Source organism: Sinocyclocheilus rhinocerous, unplaced genomic scaffold, assembly GCF_001515625.1.
Source record: "Sinocyclocheilus rhinocerous isolate Xijiao unplaced genomic scaffold, SAMN03320098_v1.1 scaffold214, whole genome shotgun sequence".
Taxonomy (NCBI): Eukaryota; Metazoa; Chordata; class Actinopteri; order Cypriniformes; family Cyprinidae; genus Sinocyclocheilus; species Sinocyclocheilus rhinocerous.
Window position 1 is genome coordinate 130,380 of NW_015657514.1, and position 14,217 is coordinate 144,596.

At 35.4% G+C, this 14,217-nt stretch overlaps 1 protein-coding gene across 5 annotated transcripts in view; it reads left to right on the forward strand.

Moving 5' to 3' along the window:
- Nucleotides 1-14,217, forward strand: part of LOC107721219 (MAP/microtubule affinity-regulating kinase 3-like) — a 31,801-nt gene that overhangs the window by 5,037 nt on the left and 12,547 nt on the right. For all 5 annotated transcript variants that reach the window (XM_016529120.1, XM_016529119.1, XM_016529121.1 and 2 more), the window contains 7 exons: nucleotides 6,711-6,759; nucleotides 8,477-8,542; nucleotides 8,631-8,701; nucleotides 10,054-10,110; nucleotides 10,247-10,483; nucleotides 10,560-10,679; nucleotides 12,102-12,201. In XM_016529120.1, coding sequence (XP_016384606.1) covers nucleotides 6,711-6,759; nucleotides 8,477-8,542; nucleotides 8,631-8,701; nucleotides 10,054-10,110; nucleotides 10,247-10,483; nucleotides 10,560-10,679; nucleotides 12,102-12,201 — 700 coding nt within the window. The remainder of the gene's footprint in view (nucleotides 1-6,710; nucleotides 6,760-8,476; nucleotides 8,543-8,630; nucleotides 8,702-10,053; nucleotides 10,111-10,246; nucleotides 10,484-10,559; nucleotides 10,680-12,101; nucleotides 12,202-14,217) is intronic.

Here is a 14,217-nt window from a genome sequence, read left to right on the forward strand (position 1 = left end):
TGAAGATTCTCTCATAATTTGTCTATTCATTGAAAGTCCAGGCTACCAGAATTGTCACTGTTCTTCAGAAAGCTTGAGAAAGACATCATAACAGTAGTCCATCTGAATCGAGTGGTTTAATCTAAGTCTTCTTGGATGAACCGCTTTAATTTAGACTTTATTTTACATAAACATTGATCATCTCACAGAGAGCACATCAAATATGGTAAACAGTATCTCAGTTGTACTTGCTTGATGTGACACTGTTATAGATTAAGTATTGCTAAATCTATAGTTCCTCGGTTAAAGAAACTTTTTAGCAAGTTGTGAATCTGTTGGATCGTTCTTGCTGATTGTACTCAACAATCATACAGTGTGACTAATGTAGACTGATTCATAAACTGATTATTATAAACCATTTCTTTTAACAAACCAAAAGGACTTGTGAATCAATGTCATGAGATGTGTTTGAATCAGTTTAATGACTCACTGAATAGTTTGTAGTGTCTGTCTACTTACTCTCAGAATCGCAAGTCATTGTCATATTTAAAATGAACATACTAATGCCGAGTTTACTACTGAAGTCGTTGGATCACCATTGTTTTCACACTGCACGACTATCTGGGGTAGTTCACATTGCATGATGGATCGGTGACAGGAGGTTACGCACTGCATGACTTTACAATACGAAGAACGTTACGAAGAATACGTTTCATATAACTTCTCCCCGAACTTCCTGCTGCTCTGTATCTTGCTCTCTCATTGGCTGTAGGTTGCACCGATTTGCTGATTTCGGGCATTTGTCTGTGATTTCACAAGACCTGTCGGCGAGTGAAAATTGGGGCTAAAATCGTGCAGTGTGTGCTCGGCATTAATGTACTAAGGAAATTATTATTAGTAGTAGTCATTAAGGAACAGGAAATGTTTCCTGTTTCTAATGTCAACATATAAGGTTTTGATCACATTATTGAAATTTTGTGATCAGAAAAGCTCAATTGTCTGTTGTGTGAAGTGTAATGATATATGAATCACAGCTCACACAGAAGTCACGTTCAAAGCCATTGGTCATTGCGATGAATTCACGTGTCCAGCTGAAACCGAGGCAAAATCTGTATTGAGAAGTCTTTCAGCATTACGTGAAATTCCCGATCGTTTGGGTTCCTATTGAAATGACTGGATTTTGCCCATGAAAATTTGCTGAGCAGTGGTTAAAGGGATAGTTCACCCAAAAAAGAAAATTTGATGTTTATCTGCTTACCCCCAGGGCATCCAAGATGTAGGTGACTTTGTTTCTTCAGTAGAACACAAACGAAGATTTTTAACTCAAACCGTTGCAGTCTGTCAGTCTTATAATGGAAGTGAATGGGAATCACGGCTTTGATAGCTTATAAGTCTGTGATCCGCCGTAAAGCAAGAAGAAGAAGACGTGTCACGCACCGGCTGTCGAGTATGCGCTCAGGACAGTTCAGACATTGCAGTGCATCAGAGGTAAAAAAAAACTATAAATACCTTTTATTTACCATTACCTGTTGCGATGACACAGAAATAAAAACCAATCCGCATTATGTCCCATGCTTTTCACGGTTGTGGATGATTAGAACAAAAACTCAGATTTACACAAACCTGTATTGCTTGTCACTCTGTAGCGTTGCGTCTGGTTATGACACTGTTATGGTGAACAGTTTGGATCACAATCAGTCTTCACAACAGCCAAGGTGGAAAGAGGAGGAGGAAGAGGATATGAGGGGGAAGGACAGATGGACATTTGGGTGGGCCGGCAGTGAAGTGACAGACTGGAGGGACCTCAAAATGGTATGAGATGGAAGATAAAGGCCAGAACAGGCAGAGACAGAAACAGCCTGATGACAGCCCGAACAAGTGGAGTAGAAGGTGTACATATGAGTGATAAATGTGAAACGAAAGGCCGGGAGAGATGTGTGCATGGGATGATCAGAAGAATTCAAATGATAATGCTAATCAGTGCTCGCTCAGAGATATACAAGCAGAGGACGAGTCTCTAATTTTAGCTGGGTGCTGCTCGCCGCAGCCACCATTAGTTTTTCCACAGCACCATTGATTGGGATTCAGAGTGTATCCTCTCTCTGTGGCCTGCTGGTCGTCAGCCAACACACGGCTGTGACTCATGCACCGCAATAATGAGAGACCGGCCCAATCAGGCCTCTTTGGTCTTTCTATGTTTTTGCTTTAATTATCAGCATCGCTTTCATTTTCTCTTCCTTGTAACCCTTTATGGTGTGCATTATGTGCCAACGATGAAATGGTTTATTTTCACATTAAATGTTTTGATGTAAAATACACTACATTCAAAGGTTTTGTTTTTTTCTTTTAAATGAACTCCACTTCATTGGCTACTTTCACACAGTGTTTGAAATTGGCTACTATATTGACTAAAAAAGTGTGACTTTCAAATTGTTCTGACTCCTGTTTATACAATAGCTTACATTAGTGAATTGAACCAAAGAGGTCTTGGTTTTGCTGCCAGGTTTTTTTTTTAACCTAAACTGAAATGTGATGTGACTAATGAACCAAGATGTGCAGGAAGATGACGACACTGATTTGTTTCTCTTCTCATGATAGCTGTGAATAGCACCTGTACAGATGCAGATGGCAACTTTAAAATTACCAATGTTTATAGTTTTGCTGTTGGATGAGAATATGTAACGGTATTATTACAGAATTATTTATATACTATTACAGTTAATAATATTTTGAATTATTGTTTCAGTTCTTATTTTAGTTGAAGTTTTAGGAGTTTGATTCTATGTCTTGATTTCCTTGCTGTTGAAGCAGTGGAGCATGCAGCAATGGTTTTAGGAATTCCAGGTTGTGTTACTCCAACACGTGTCCTCATGATTGTGCATGTGTGTGTTATTGTGAGTTGGAGGTTGTGTAATTGCCCGTGGGCGTTTGAGCTCCACACTAGGTCTGGTCCCTCGATTGAAGTGAGATGTTCTGCTGTGGACTGGTGTTTTTTAGTCATCACAGAGGCGTTAAGATGGTGCGCCAAAGGGAGAGAGAGTGTGAGAGCTGAGAGAAACAGAGGAAAATCTTTAGAAAAACAGACAATTATTTGAAAATATAAATCAGAAATTAATTGGTATTCATTTGAAACTGGAATAAAAAAATGTTAAAGCAAGGCTATCATGTTAAATTAAGAATTTTTGGACCCCCGTTATGTGTGTTTTTTAAGACATTGTCCTTTTTTTATTTTCCGTTTGATAATTCTTTTATCTTAAACATTTTATGAAAGCATTAATCTTTTGCTTAACAACAGATCTGAGTGTCTTTGATGGATTCAGACATTTTGACAGTGCCACTGTCTAATAACAAACTCCAGAGTGAGAACAGAATGGCATCGTTTGAGTCATGTGTTATAAATCAATAGACACAGAGTCTTATCTGGCCTTTCCCAGACCTCTCTGCTTCACCAACCTTTTAGGCTGATAGTACAGAGACAAATCACCATTGATTTGCATCTTGGAAACTTTTTCCCTCCTTTCTTTCTCTTTGACCATTATCTTTACTTTTCTTATCATAAATCTTTTTACAGAGGGGCCTGTTCATTATGGAAGCATATGGGTAGCAAAATTCATTTTGAAATGTAATATGCAAAATGACGATGCAATATGTAAAATGGCAATGTATTTAAATTTACAATTTCCCATACATATGTGCAATATTTAGTGCAAAATGAAAATGAAAATTCAATTATATAATTTACATTTGCCATTTCCTACACTAGTTTTAATATGTAAATTTGAAAACATATTTTAACGCTTTATAAGTTGCGAAATTAAAATAAAATTGCATTACCCAAATTGATTAGATATGTTTAACATGTCCAAGCAAAAACTATAGCAAAATTATCATTTAAATGCCATTTTTTCCTAAATGCATTTAGACTTACGGGTATGACACTTGGGATTGCATTTTCATCGTGATACCGCGTGCGTGATAATTGTAGCAAACTGCAGTGTGAATTTCAAAATGCATTCTGAGCCAAAGGTGCAGCAAAAGGGTAGCAAAAATGGTGATTTGTAGTTTAATAATGTAGTTTAAGTTAATGTGGATTTGAAAATGCATTCCGAGCTGATCACGCCCCCAGCCTGTCAATCATTACATCAAGGCAGGGCTCGGCAACAGGACGCACAATAGGTCAATATTCACCAAACGCTTTTCACCTGCCTCAACATTTCTCACTGTTTACACTCCGATTGATGCACATAAGCAAACAGACAGTGCAATTCTACACTTTTACCTATTTGCCACCATACTTTATTCTTCTCCTATAATGGATCGCGTGTACCTGAGTGCCTAAGTGTTGCAGGTGCGTCGCACATCTCACTGTCTGCATGCCGAGTGATGCACGTAAGCAAATAGTGCAATTCTAACGTTACACTTATTTACCACCTTACATTATATTTTGTTCCTCTCTTTTAATCCGTAATATAGCGCATGTTCTGTGGCACCTAAACGTCACACGCCTGCCACAAGAGCTCTCACTGTTTACAGCCACCGGACACCGCAATTGATGCCCATGATTTTTAATATTAAGTTATCTCACTTTGTCTGTGGCATGTTCTGTGACAGCTGCGTCTAGATCTGACTGGTGAAGTGTCATCTGTGGCAGGCATGAGTAGCAGCGTTTTCTGTTTGGTCACGGGCATCAACCGGAGTGTAAACAGACCAAGAGATCTTAAGGCATGCGCGATGCTTGGGTGCCATGTAGAGATCGACCGATATATCGATTTACCGATATTTTTCCCGATATTTAAGCATTTTACCATAATCGGATATCGCGGTATCGGTTATAAAATGTCAATATCGGTCGATCACTAGTGCCATGGGACGTGTGCTCTATTATGGGTTAGAAGAGAGGAAGGCAACACTGTGTCTACACCGGATGCGAATGGTGCAACAAACGACAGTATTGAACCCATTATAATCAGCGATGCTGTCTAAACTGGATGCGATGCGGCACGACAACTGTCACGTCCGGTGTAGCCACGGTGTAAGGTGGCAAGTAAATAGGCCTAAGTGTAGAATTGCACTGTCTGTTTGCTTATGTGCATCAATCGTAGTGTAAACAGTGAGAAATGTTGAGGCAGGTGAAAAGCGTTTGGTTAATGGTGAATATTGACATTTCCGTATTGCGCAAGTGTAAAGTTCTGTTTTGGGGTTTACGTCTCTTTATATCAGGCAACCCAGTTGTGTTCCTCTGCGGCCAGATTAAACCTTGTTGTAGCCTATATATGCTCTATTCATTCTTTTTTAGAAACCTCGCACTTTTCTACTCAATTTTAAACGTTGTAAAATTTTAAACAAATTAAGCGTGGTCCACTGCTGCACACGTGCCAGAATATCGATACAGGGCCAGCTGTGACGATACATCGTCGTATCGATATTTTGAACACAGCACTAGTCTACACTGATTCGCAGGGTATTTAATGAAAATGCAATTGAAATGTCTTGAGTGTAAGTGTCAATGCATTTAAGAAAAATAAAAGACATTTAAATCACCATTTTTGCTACCCTTTTGCTGCGCCTTTGGCTCAGAATGCATTTTGAAATTCACACTGCAGTTTGCTACAATTATCACGCGGTATCACGATGAAAATGCAATCCCAAGTGTCCTACCCGTAAGCAGCTTTTGCTTGGACATGTTAAACATGTAATCAATTTGGGTAATACATTTTCATTTTAATTTTGCAACTTATAAAGTGTTAAAATATTTTTAATTTACATATTAAAACTAGTGTAGGTAATGGTAAATGTAAATTATATAATTGAATTTTCATTTTCATTTTGCACTAAATGTTGCACATATGTATGGGAAAATGAAAATTTATATAAAGAAATGCATTGCCATTTTGCAAATTTTGATACCCATATGCTTCCATAGTTCATATATAATTTGCCTAATTTATATATCATTTTATTCCTAAAAACTTTTTTTTTTTGTCTGTTGACCGTGTTTTCTGATTTATAAAGTGGTAAACAGATATTCAAACAAGAATTTCAAACCTGACTTCATCCAATATTCAGGTTTCTGTTCTGGAAATATATGCATGTTTGTGCATATTTCATTAATAATGCCTCTTTTGCATATTTAAACTTGTAATACAAAACAATTGTCTTAATGTTCAGTGATTAATCAGCTGGGGAGGTATGGTGATATCTGAGTTTGTATCTAAATGTACATGTTGTTCTAATACAGTATATGAGTTGTGCAGTGGCCTCAGTGTTTCATAGTTGAGGGAAAAAACGTTTATGAGTGGGTATAACTCACAGAATGTAGTGTGGTGAGAATTGGATTGGGCTTATGATGTACTGAAAGTGTTTCCCTGTGGTCCAAAATCGCACCGCGTCTCTCGCACCCTCTCCGAAGCTACAATTGTGAGAGCAGGACGTGCTAACAGCTCAGGAACACAGTCTGCCTACTATAGCGCTATTAAAGATGCATGACTCTTCCATTCCATTGAGAGGGGAGTATTCAGCCTTTTTTTTTTATTTTTTAGAGATCAATAATGAATAGCACTTAACGCTAGTTTCCACTGAAAAGGAAACACTCTGTTCGCTATGACAATGACACAGTCCAGCTGTATTTAGCTTCCTGTTTCATGTTAATGCTGAAAGATGGTGCAAAGCTTTTGTTTAACAATTCGTTGTGACATGTTGAGTACATTTAGTTATGATCTTCTCTTCAACAGCTTTCCAGAGAAGTCACAATTATGAAGAATTTAAACCACCCAAATATTGGTAAGCATGTTTATATGCGCGCACACACACACACACACACCAGTGTTTTTATCTAAACCTATAACTACTAATATTTTCATTAATTGAATTAAAACTGAAATAAACTAAAATAAATAAAATGGTTGTTAACTAAAACTATAACTAGAAACATTTTCGTTAATTGAATTAAAACTGAAATAAACTAAAATAAATAAAACGGTTGTTAACTAAAACTATAACTAGAAACATTTTTGTTAATTGAATTAAAACTGAAATAAACTGAAATAAATAAAAAGGTTGTTAACTAAAACTAATTAAAAACGTTGTTGTTAATTGAATGAATTAAAACTAAAATAAAATCAAATATTAGATGAAAAACTTAAATGAAAATGAGAAATGTTGCATTTAGCAAATAAAAACTGTTTGTTAAAATACTAAAATGACTAAATCTCAAATAAAAATGAATCAAAACTTGAAATAAAATTAATAGAGATGATAAACATATAACCGAATGACTAAAATTTAAAAATGAAAACTGAAAAAATTTAAATAAACTAATTCGATGTATTATTAACTATAATAATATAGAAATAACCAAAATAACAGTGATACTTGTTTCCATTTCTCCCTTTTTGAATCGGTACAACAGCCCATAAGTAGTGGCTTAGATAATGTTCTTCTAATTTAGTTTAATTGATTCTCCCACATTTGTTGTCAGTTCCTGTTTGCAAACAGAATAATGATGATCAGAGGCAGACACGTCGTCATGTCTTCACTCAGAGGGGCTTTATGTATCACTAGCCTATATTTAGACACACTGTCGGTGGTACAGCATGAGAGAGAGAGAGCTGCATGGTGTTTCACGACAGACAGACGTTCAACAAAATGGGAAGATGTAGAACATGCTTTTAAATGTACAGAGGGGGATTTATAAATAAGAAATGATTTCCAAAGAGATGGAAAAATGAAGCTCATGAGAGCGAGGTGGGCGATGAAACCTCTCTTACAAAAGGGATGGTAACAGTTGATAATATCATGGTATTGAATAATTGGCATATTCATATGCCTTGTTATTTAGATCAGTGTTTTTAGTAATTTATCTGGTTGTCTTATATATGTTTTTATATATGTCTGTTTAGCTTAAATTGATATTTTCAGTTTTAGTAATTGAAGTACTTCAGCTTAAACCTATTTGATTTAATTTATTTGCCTAGGCAGCATTTTCAAATTAATTTTTAATCTAATATTTGTATTTTATTTCAGTTTTATTTTAATTAACAAAAGAGATTTAATATCTAGTTAAGTCTAGTTTATAGTAGTAGTAACAGTTTACCTTTAGTTTAGTTTAGATAACATTAACAACACTATTCAAATCGTAATGCTTTATTTATATTTATGTATGTGTGTGTGTGTGTATATATATAGCATAAATACAGTATTAATGTATTTATTAATTTGTGCCGTTTTTAATAATCAAACCTGACTATGTATATTAAAAAAATATCTGTTTAAGTCTGTTTATAATATTGTGTATATAAAAATATATGTATTTTATAGCATATGTTTGCATATAAAAAAAAATTTTCTTTAAACACCAATACTTTAGAATTAGCATTTAATTCGCATTAGACAGTCCTCCTGATTTGATATTAAAGAAACCTTTTTGCCTCCTTTCCTTTTAATCTTTGTTTATTATTTCTCTGTTCTCCTCTATAATTGCCTGTCTCTCTCTTTATAGTCAAACTGTTTGAGGTGATAGAGACTGAGAAGACACTGTTTCTTGTGATGGAATATGCCAGCGGAGGTAAGTGTGTGTGTGAGAGTGTTTCATTTTGCATCCTTGTCTTTCCTGAGTGTTTATTTCTGACCCCTGTGCTCTCTGTTTCCTGCAGGTGAGGTGTTTGACTATCTAGTGGCTCATGGGAGGATGAAAGAGAAAGAGGCCAGAGCTAAATTTAGACAGGTGCAGTTCTCTTACTGTTTTCTTTCAACATGTTAGACACGCACTGTGATTGGTTTTCTACTCCGTGTGAGTTTAAATGAGTTCCATCAGCCTCGTTGTGTCCATTAATGACCCCAGCCCACTAAACCCACATGTCTTGACTGTTATTAAAGAGCCCTTTAACACATGTTAGTTGTGTTAGGTTACTCAATAATGTCACTGTACTAGAATGTGGAGAGACTGAAGACACTGGCATTAAGTAGGAATGCAGTAAAAGTAATGTTGCGCTCAGCTGTGCCATATTATCTGCACTCAGAGCGTGTTTGTTACATCATAATTTAACTGGGGATGGAGCGGTGAGTCATTATCAGCAGGGTTGAGTCTGGCCAGTTCTGTGAAACAGAAGAGCCAATCAATGCTAACCACTGAATTTTTGGAAATGCTATTAATGCGAGTCGACAACCCATGACAAGCTTGGCCTGGACCAATGCCCTTTTCCTGAACTTTATTTAGTAATATCAATGTGTCACTACGTCTGATTAGATGCAAGCAACAATACATTTTCCACTTTGATTTTTTTAGTATTAAGTGATCAATATCTAAGGAACTTACAGTTTTGCCAGTACAAAAGTTATGTTTAGGTTTATGTGTAAGTGAGATGTGTTTCTGTGCTGCTAGCATCGGTGGTAGTGGCCTAGAACATTTTTTTTTTATTAGTGCACAGTTTTAATCTGTTTGAAATAAGTCTCTTATGCTCACCAAGGCTGCATTTATTTGATCAAAAGTACAATAAAAACATTAATACTGTAAAATATTTTTACAATTTAAAATAACTATTCTGTTAGAATATATTTTCAAATGTAATTTATTCCTGTCATGCAAATCTGAATTTTTAGCATCATTAATCCAGTCTTCAGTATCACATGATCCTTCAGAAATCATTCTAATGTTTTTTTTTAAGATTCTTTGATTAATAGAAAGTTAAAGAAGTTAAAGCATTTGATATAGAAATCTTTATTATAAATTCTTTACTGTCAATTTTAATCAGTTTAATACATGCTCGCTGAATAAATGTATTCATTTTATCTTTAAAAATTCTTACTGACCCCAAACTTTTGAAATGGACTTTATAATAAAAAAAAAGTTATGTTCAAAATCAACCCACAAATCACTTTAGGTTGTCTTTGCACATTTAAAGAAAAATAAATAGATAACAAAGCCTCAAATGCCTCTTTGACATTTGAGGATCCTTCTGCAAGATTGTAATTTTAATGTTTTGCCTCGTTTATCAAAACAATGTTTTAATAAAGTTATTAGTTAAAATACCTTTAAAAGGTAAAACAACTGATTGAATAGATTTATTTTTTGTACAGATTGTGTCAGCTGTGCAGTATTGTCACCAAAAACGCATTGTTCACCGAGATTTGAAGGTAAGAAGTTATAGTTTTGTTTTCTTTTTTTTTTGCAAAAACTGATATGGCATATATGACTGTATTAAAGTGCATATGTGTAAGAAGATGCAAACAAGATGAACAGAAGCTAAAAGTGATCTGTGTGTTTCCACAGGCTGAAAACCTGCTGCTAGATGCTGATATGAACATTAAGATAGCTGACTTTGGCTTCAGTAACGAGTTCAAGGTGGGAAATAAGCTGGACACGTTCTGCGGCAGCCCCCCTTACGCTGCCCCCGAGCTCTTTCAGGGTAAGAAGTACGACGGGCCGGAGGTGGACGTGTGGAGTTTGGGCGTCATACTCTATACGCTGGTCAGCGGCTCCCTGCCCTTCGATGGACAGAATCTCAAGGTTTTACTTCCCTTTATCAGTGTTTATATGTGTTTGTGTGCGTCACTGTATACTTACCGCTGTGTGTTTTCCACAGGAACTGCGTGAACGTGTGTTACGTGGTAAATATAGGATCCCTTTTTACATGTCCACGGATTGTGAGAATCTTCTCAAGAGATTCCTGGTCTTGAACCCAACCAAAAGGGGAACGTTAGAAGTTAGTCTCTGTCTCTATCCATCTATCGTACCTCTTTTCTGGTTGCCTTTTTTTTTTAAAATCTTTTAATAGTGTTTTTCATAACACTTGTTTTGTACTGAAAACCAAGCTGAGTGATAAATTCAGTATTTATATATTTATACCAATATAAAATTAAGCTGTCATTGCTCAGAAATATTCAGTGAAAATGTGGTGTTTTTCATGTATTACTTATTTCAGTGAAAGTATGTTGTTATATGAAAGTTATATTGGTGCCATATAAGTGAGAATTATGAAATATTCTTGTTCATTTATCGAATTTAATCTTTTAAGGTACAGATTTACTGTATTTTACTTTATCCTTTAAACATTTATAAAATAATAGGCTTCAGGGTTTTTTTCCTTTTTTCTCCTTTACCTTTTAAAGCAATTTTAGAGCAAATATATGAAGAGTTTATTTGCAAAAACCGGTAACTCCAATTCCAATTGAGCTCAATCAAACTGCAGTTGGGTTATTTTGATTAGGTAAAAAAATAACTAAAAAATACAGCTAACAAACACAATAAAACACAATAAAAACATGATAACATAATAAAAACATGATTTTTGAACATTTTAAAAAAACAGAGTTACCTGTTTTTGCAAATAAACTCTTCATGTACACTACCATTCTAAAGTTTGGGGTCAGTAGTTTATTTATTTTTTATTTTTTTTATGTTTTGTTTTGTTTTGTTTTGTTTTTTTTTTGTTTTAATTAATACTTTTATTCAGCATGGACATATTTAATTGTTCAAAAGTGACAGTAAAGACATACAGGTGCATCTCAATAAATTAGAATGTTGTGGAAAAGTTCATTTATTTCAGTAATTCAACTCAAATTGTGAAACTCGTGTATTAAATAAATTCAATGCACACAGACTGAAGTAGTTTAAGTCTTTGGTTCTTTTAATTGTGATGATTCTGGCTCACATTTATTTTCCACGACATTCTAATTTATTGAGATGCACCTGTATATAATGAGATAAATATAGCTATATAAATAGCTTTGTCATCACAGGAATAAATGTAATTTTAAAATATAAATCATAATAATATTTCACAATATTACTATAATTTTGATTAAATAAATGCAGCCTTGGTGCATATAAAAGACTTCTTTCAAAAACATTGAACAGATTCCAATGGTAGTGTAAATGAAAATAATAAAATATTATTCTGTGTGTTCAGTTAGGGTTTATTTATTTATTTATTTATTTATTTTTAATCTTTTATCGTTTTTTTTTTTTTTTATCGTAATGATCATTCCTCTGATAAAAATTACTCTGAGAGCATATATATGCATATCTAGATATACTGAATACCAAAGGCTGAAAAAAAATACATTTCTATCTGCCATTGCATTGAGTCTCAGGCTGGATATGATTATTTTTTTTTCTCCTTCAGCAAATCATGAAAGAACGCTGGATCAATGCTGGCTTTGAGGACGATGAACTCAAACCCTTCCTTGAGCCAGAGGCCGACATCTCAGACCAGAAGAGAATAGGTAAGAGGAAACTACACTGCAGTTAGTTTGTTTGCCACCATATCAATGTTCATTTTTATGCAGCGGAAGCATTTCGCATGATCAACTTCGGAGCCGAGGGACATTTATATTTATATCACAACACTGAGAGAAAGCGTCCAGAGACAATGAAATGAGGGTATAGAGGGCACACTTGTTAGTGTGCGTTGTTGCGTAATACCCAGCAGCTGGCTCCCTCGTCTATCGACATCTCTGATGTCTACTCCTCCCTCTCCCGCTCTATTTCAGCGAGGATCTCCCCGTGTAGCAATGTGATATGATCACATGACTCCCGGTACGAGAGCTTAGCTCGCAGGAGCACGAGGCAGTGCGGTGCACCCCTGCTTTGCACGCTTATCTGCAATCATTCCGCACATATGCCTGCCAGCGTAACCACACAGACACATGAGTGCACACCTGGTTACTTATTGAGGAAACTGCAGGAACAAGAACACTTGAATGTGGAAGTCGGAGTACATGGTGACTGTGCTCGTCTAGTCTCCCGCCCCCACTTTGAGAGAAGCCTCACATTGAGAGGAGCATGCTGGAGCCTGGCAACCCACAGAGGCCCTTGTGTATGTGTGTATGGAGAGGAGGTGAAACAGGGAGTTTTGGCTCTGGAAAGCACTTAAGTCAACCAACATATGGATTCCCATGAGCCCATTAAAAGGCAGATCTGAGAGGGAGAAGGAGGCTTAATTCAGGCTCATGAAATATATCTTTCCATCTTGTTTCACTCTGGAACATGCATTAATAGAGAGAGCTCTTCGTCACACAACATCCGACTGGCTCATGTATCATGTAGATGCCCTCTTGAAAACCTCTATACATCCTGACCAGTTTTTTTGTTGTTTATTTAGTTGTGTTCTACTGTTTAAGTTTTTCGACTTTTGGGTTTAGAAAATACTGACTGGTTACATTCAGTTACTTTTGACAGATGCTTTTAACCAAAACGACAAACAATTCCCATCTCTTTTATATATTTAAAACTGCTTGGTAGACTTGTTTTTCTTGTTGGTACAATTATAAATTATATAATGTTATTAAAATAAATAATTGATTAATTATTAAAGTAATTTATTTAGGGGTTGCACTTTATTTTACAGTTTGTGTACTGTGTAATTTAATTACTGTGTAATTACAGTGTACTTACCCAAGAAAGTACTGAGTAATATAAGGTAACTAAATGAACTTAACATGAGGAGTTAAGGTTAGTTTCAGGTTTAGTTCCTAGTTATTTCCCATTTATTAGTACTGTAGTAAGCTCATATGTAAAGCAGAACAGGACAGTAAAGTGCTACTGCGGTAGTTCATGTGTTAGGTTTCGTGGACTAACAAACACCATTTTTATTATTTATTTTACAGTATTTATGAATTAAGGTTAATTCATAAATATACCATTATTCTTTAATTATTCATTACAAACGTTCGTTTTCCATTAACTAATGGGCTATTTTTTTTTTACTTAATGTTAAATTAAGTAGTTTAGTTTAAAAAATGTAGTTTAAAAGTTATATCGAAATTTCTGTTTGAATATATTTTAAAATGTAATTTATTTCTGTGATGCAAAGCTAAATTTTCAGCATTTATTTACTCTAGTCTTTCTGTCATTCTAATATGTTGATTTGGTGTTTAAAGGGTTAGTTCACCCAAAAATGAAAATTAGCCCATAAATTACTCACCCTCGAGGCATCCTAGGTGTATATGACTTTCTTCTTTCAGACGAATCCAGTCGGAATTATATTAAAAATTGTCTTTGATCTTTCAAGCTGTTTAATGGCAGTCAGCGGGTGTTGCATTGCTTCAGTCCAAAAGAAGTGAAATAAAGCGCATCCATCCATTCACAGGGGTGAACAAAGGCCTCCTGTAGTGAATCGATGCGTTTTTGTAAGAAAAATCACTTTAATGTAGCTTGCGCCAACAGTTGTACACGGAAGCAACTCCGGGCGAATGACGTATGAGGTCAGCGTTGCGCATGCGCCGGTGAGTCTCGTGAAA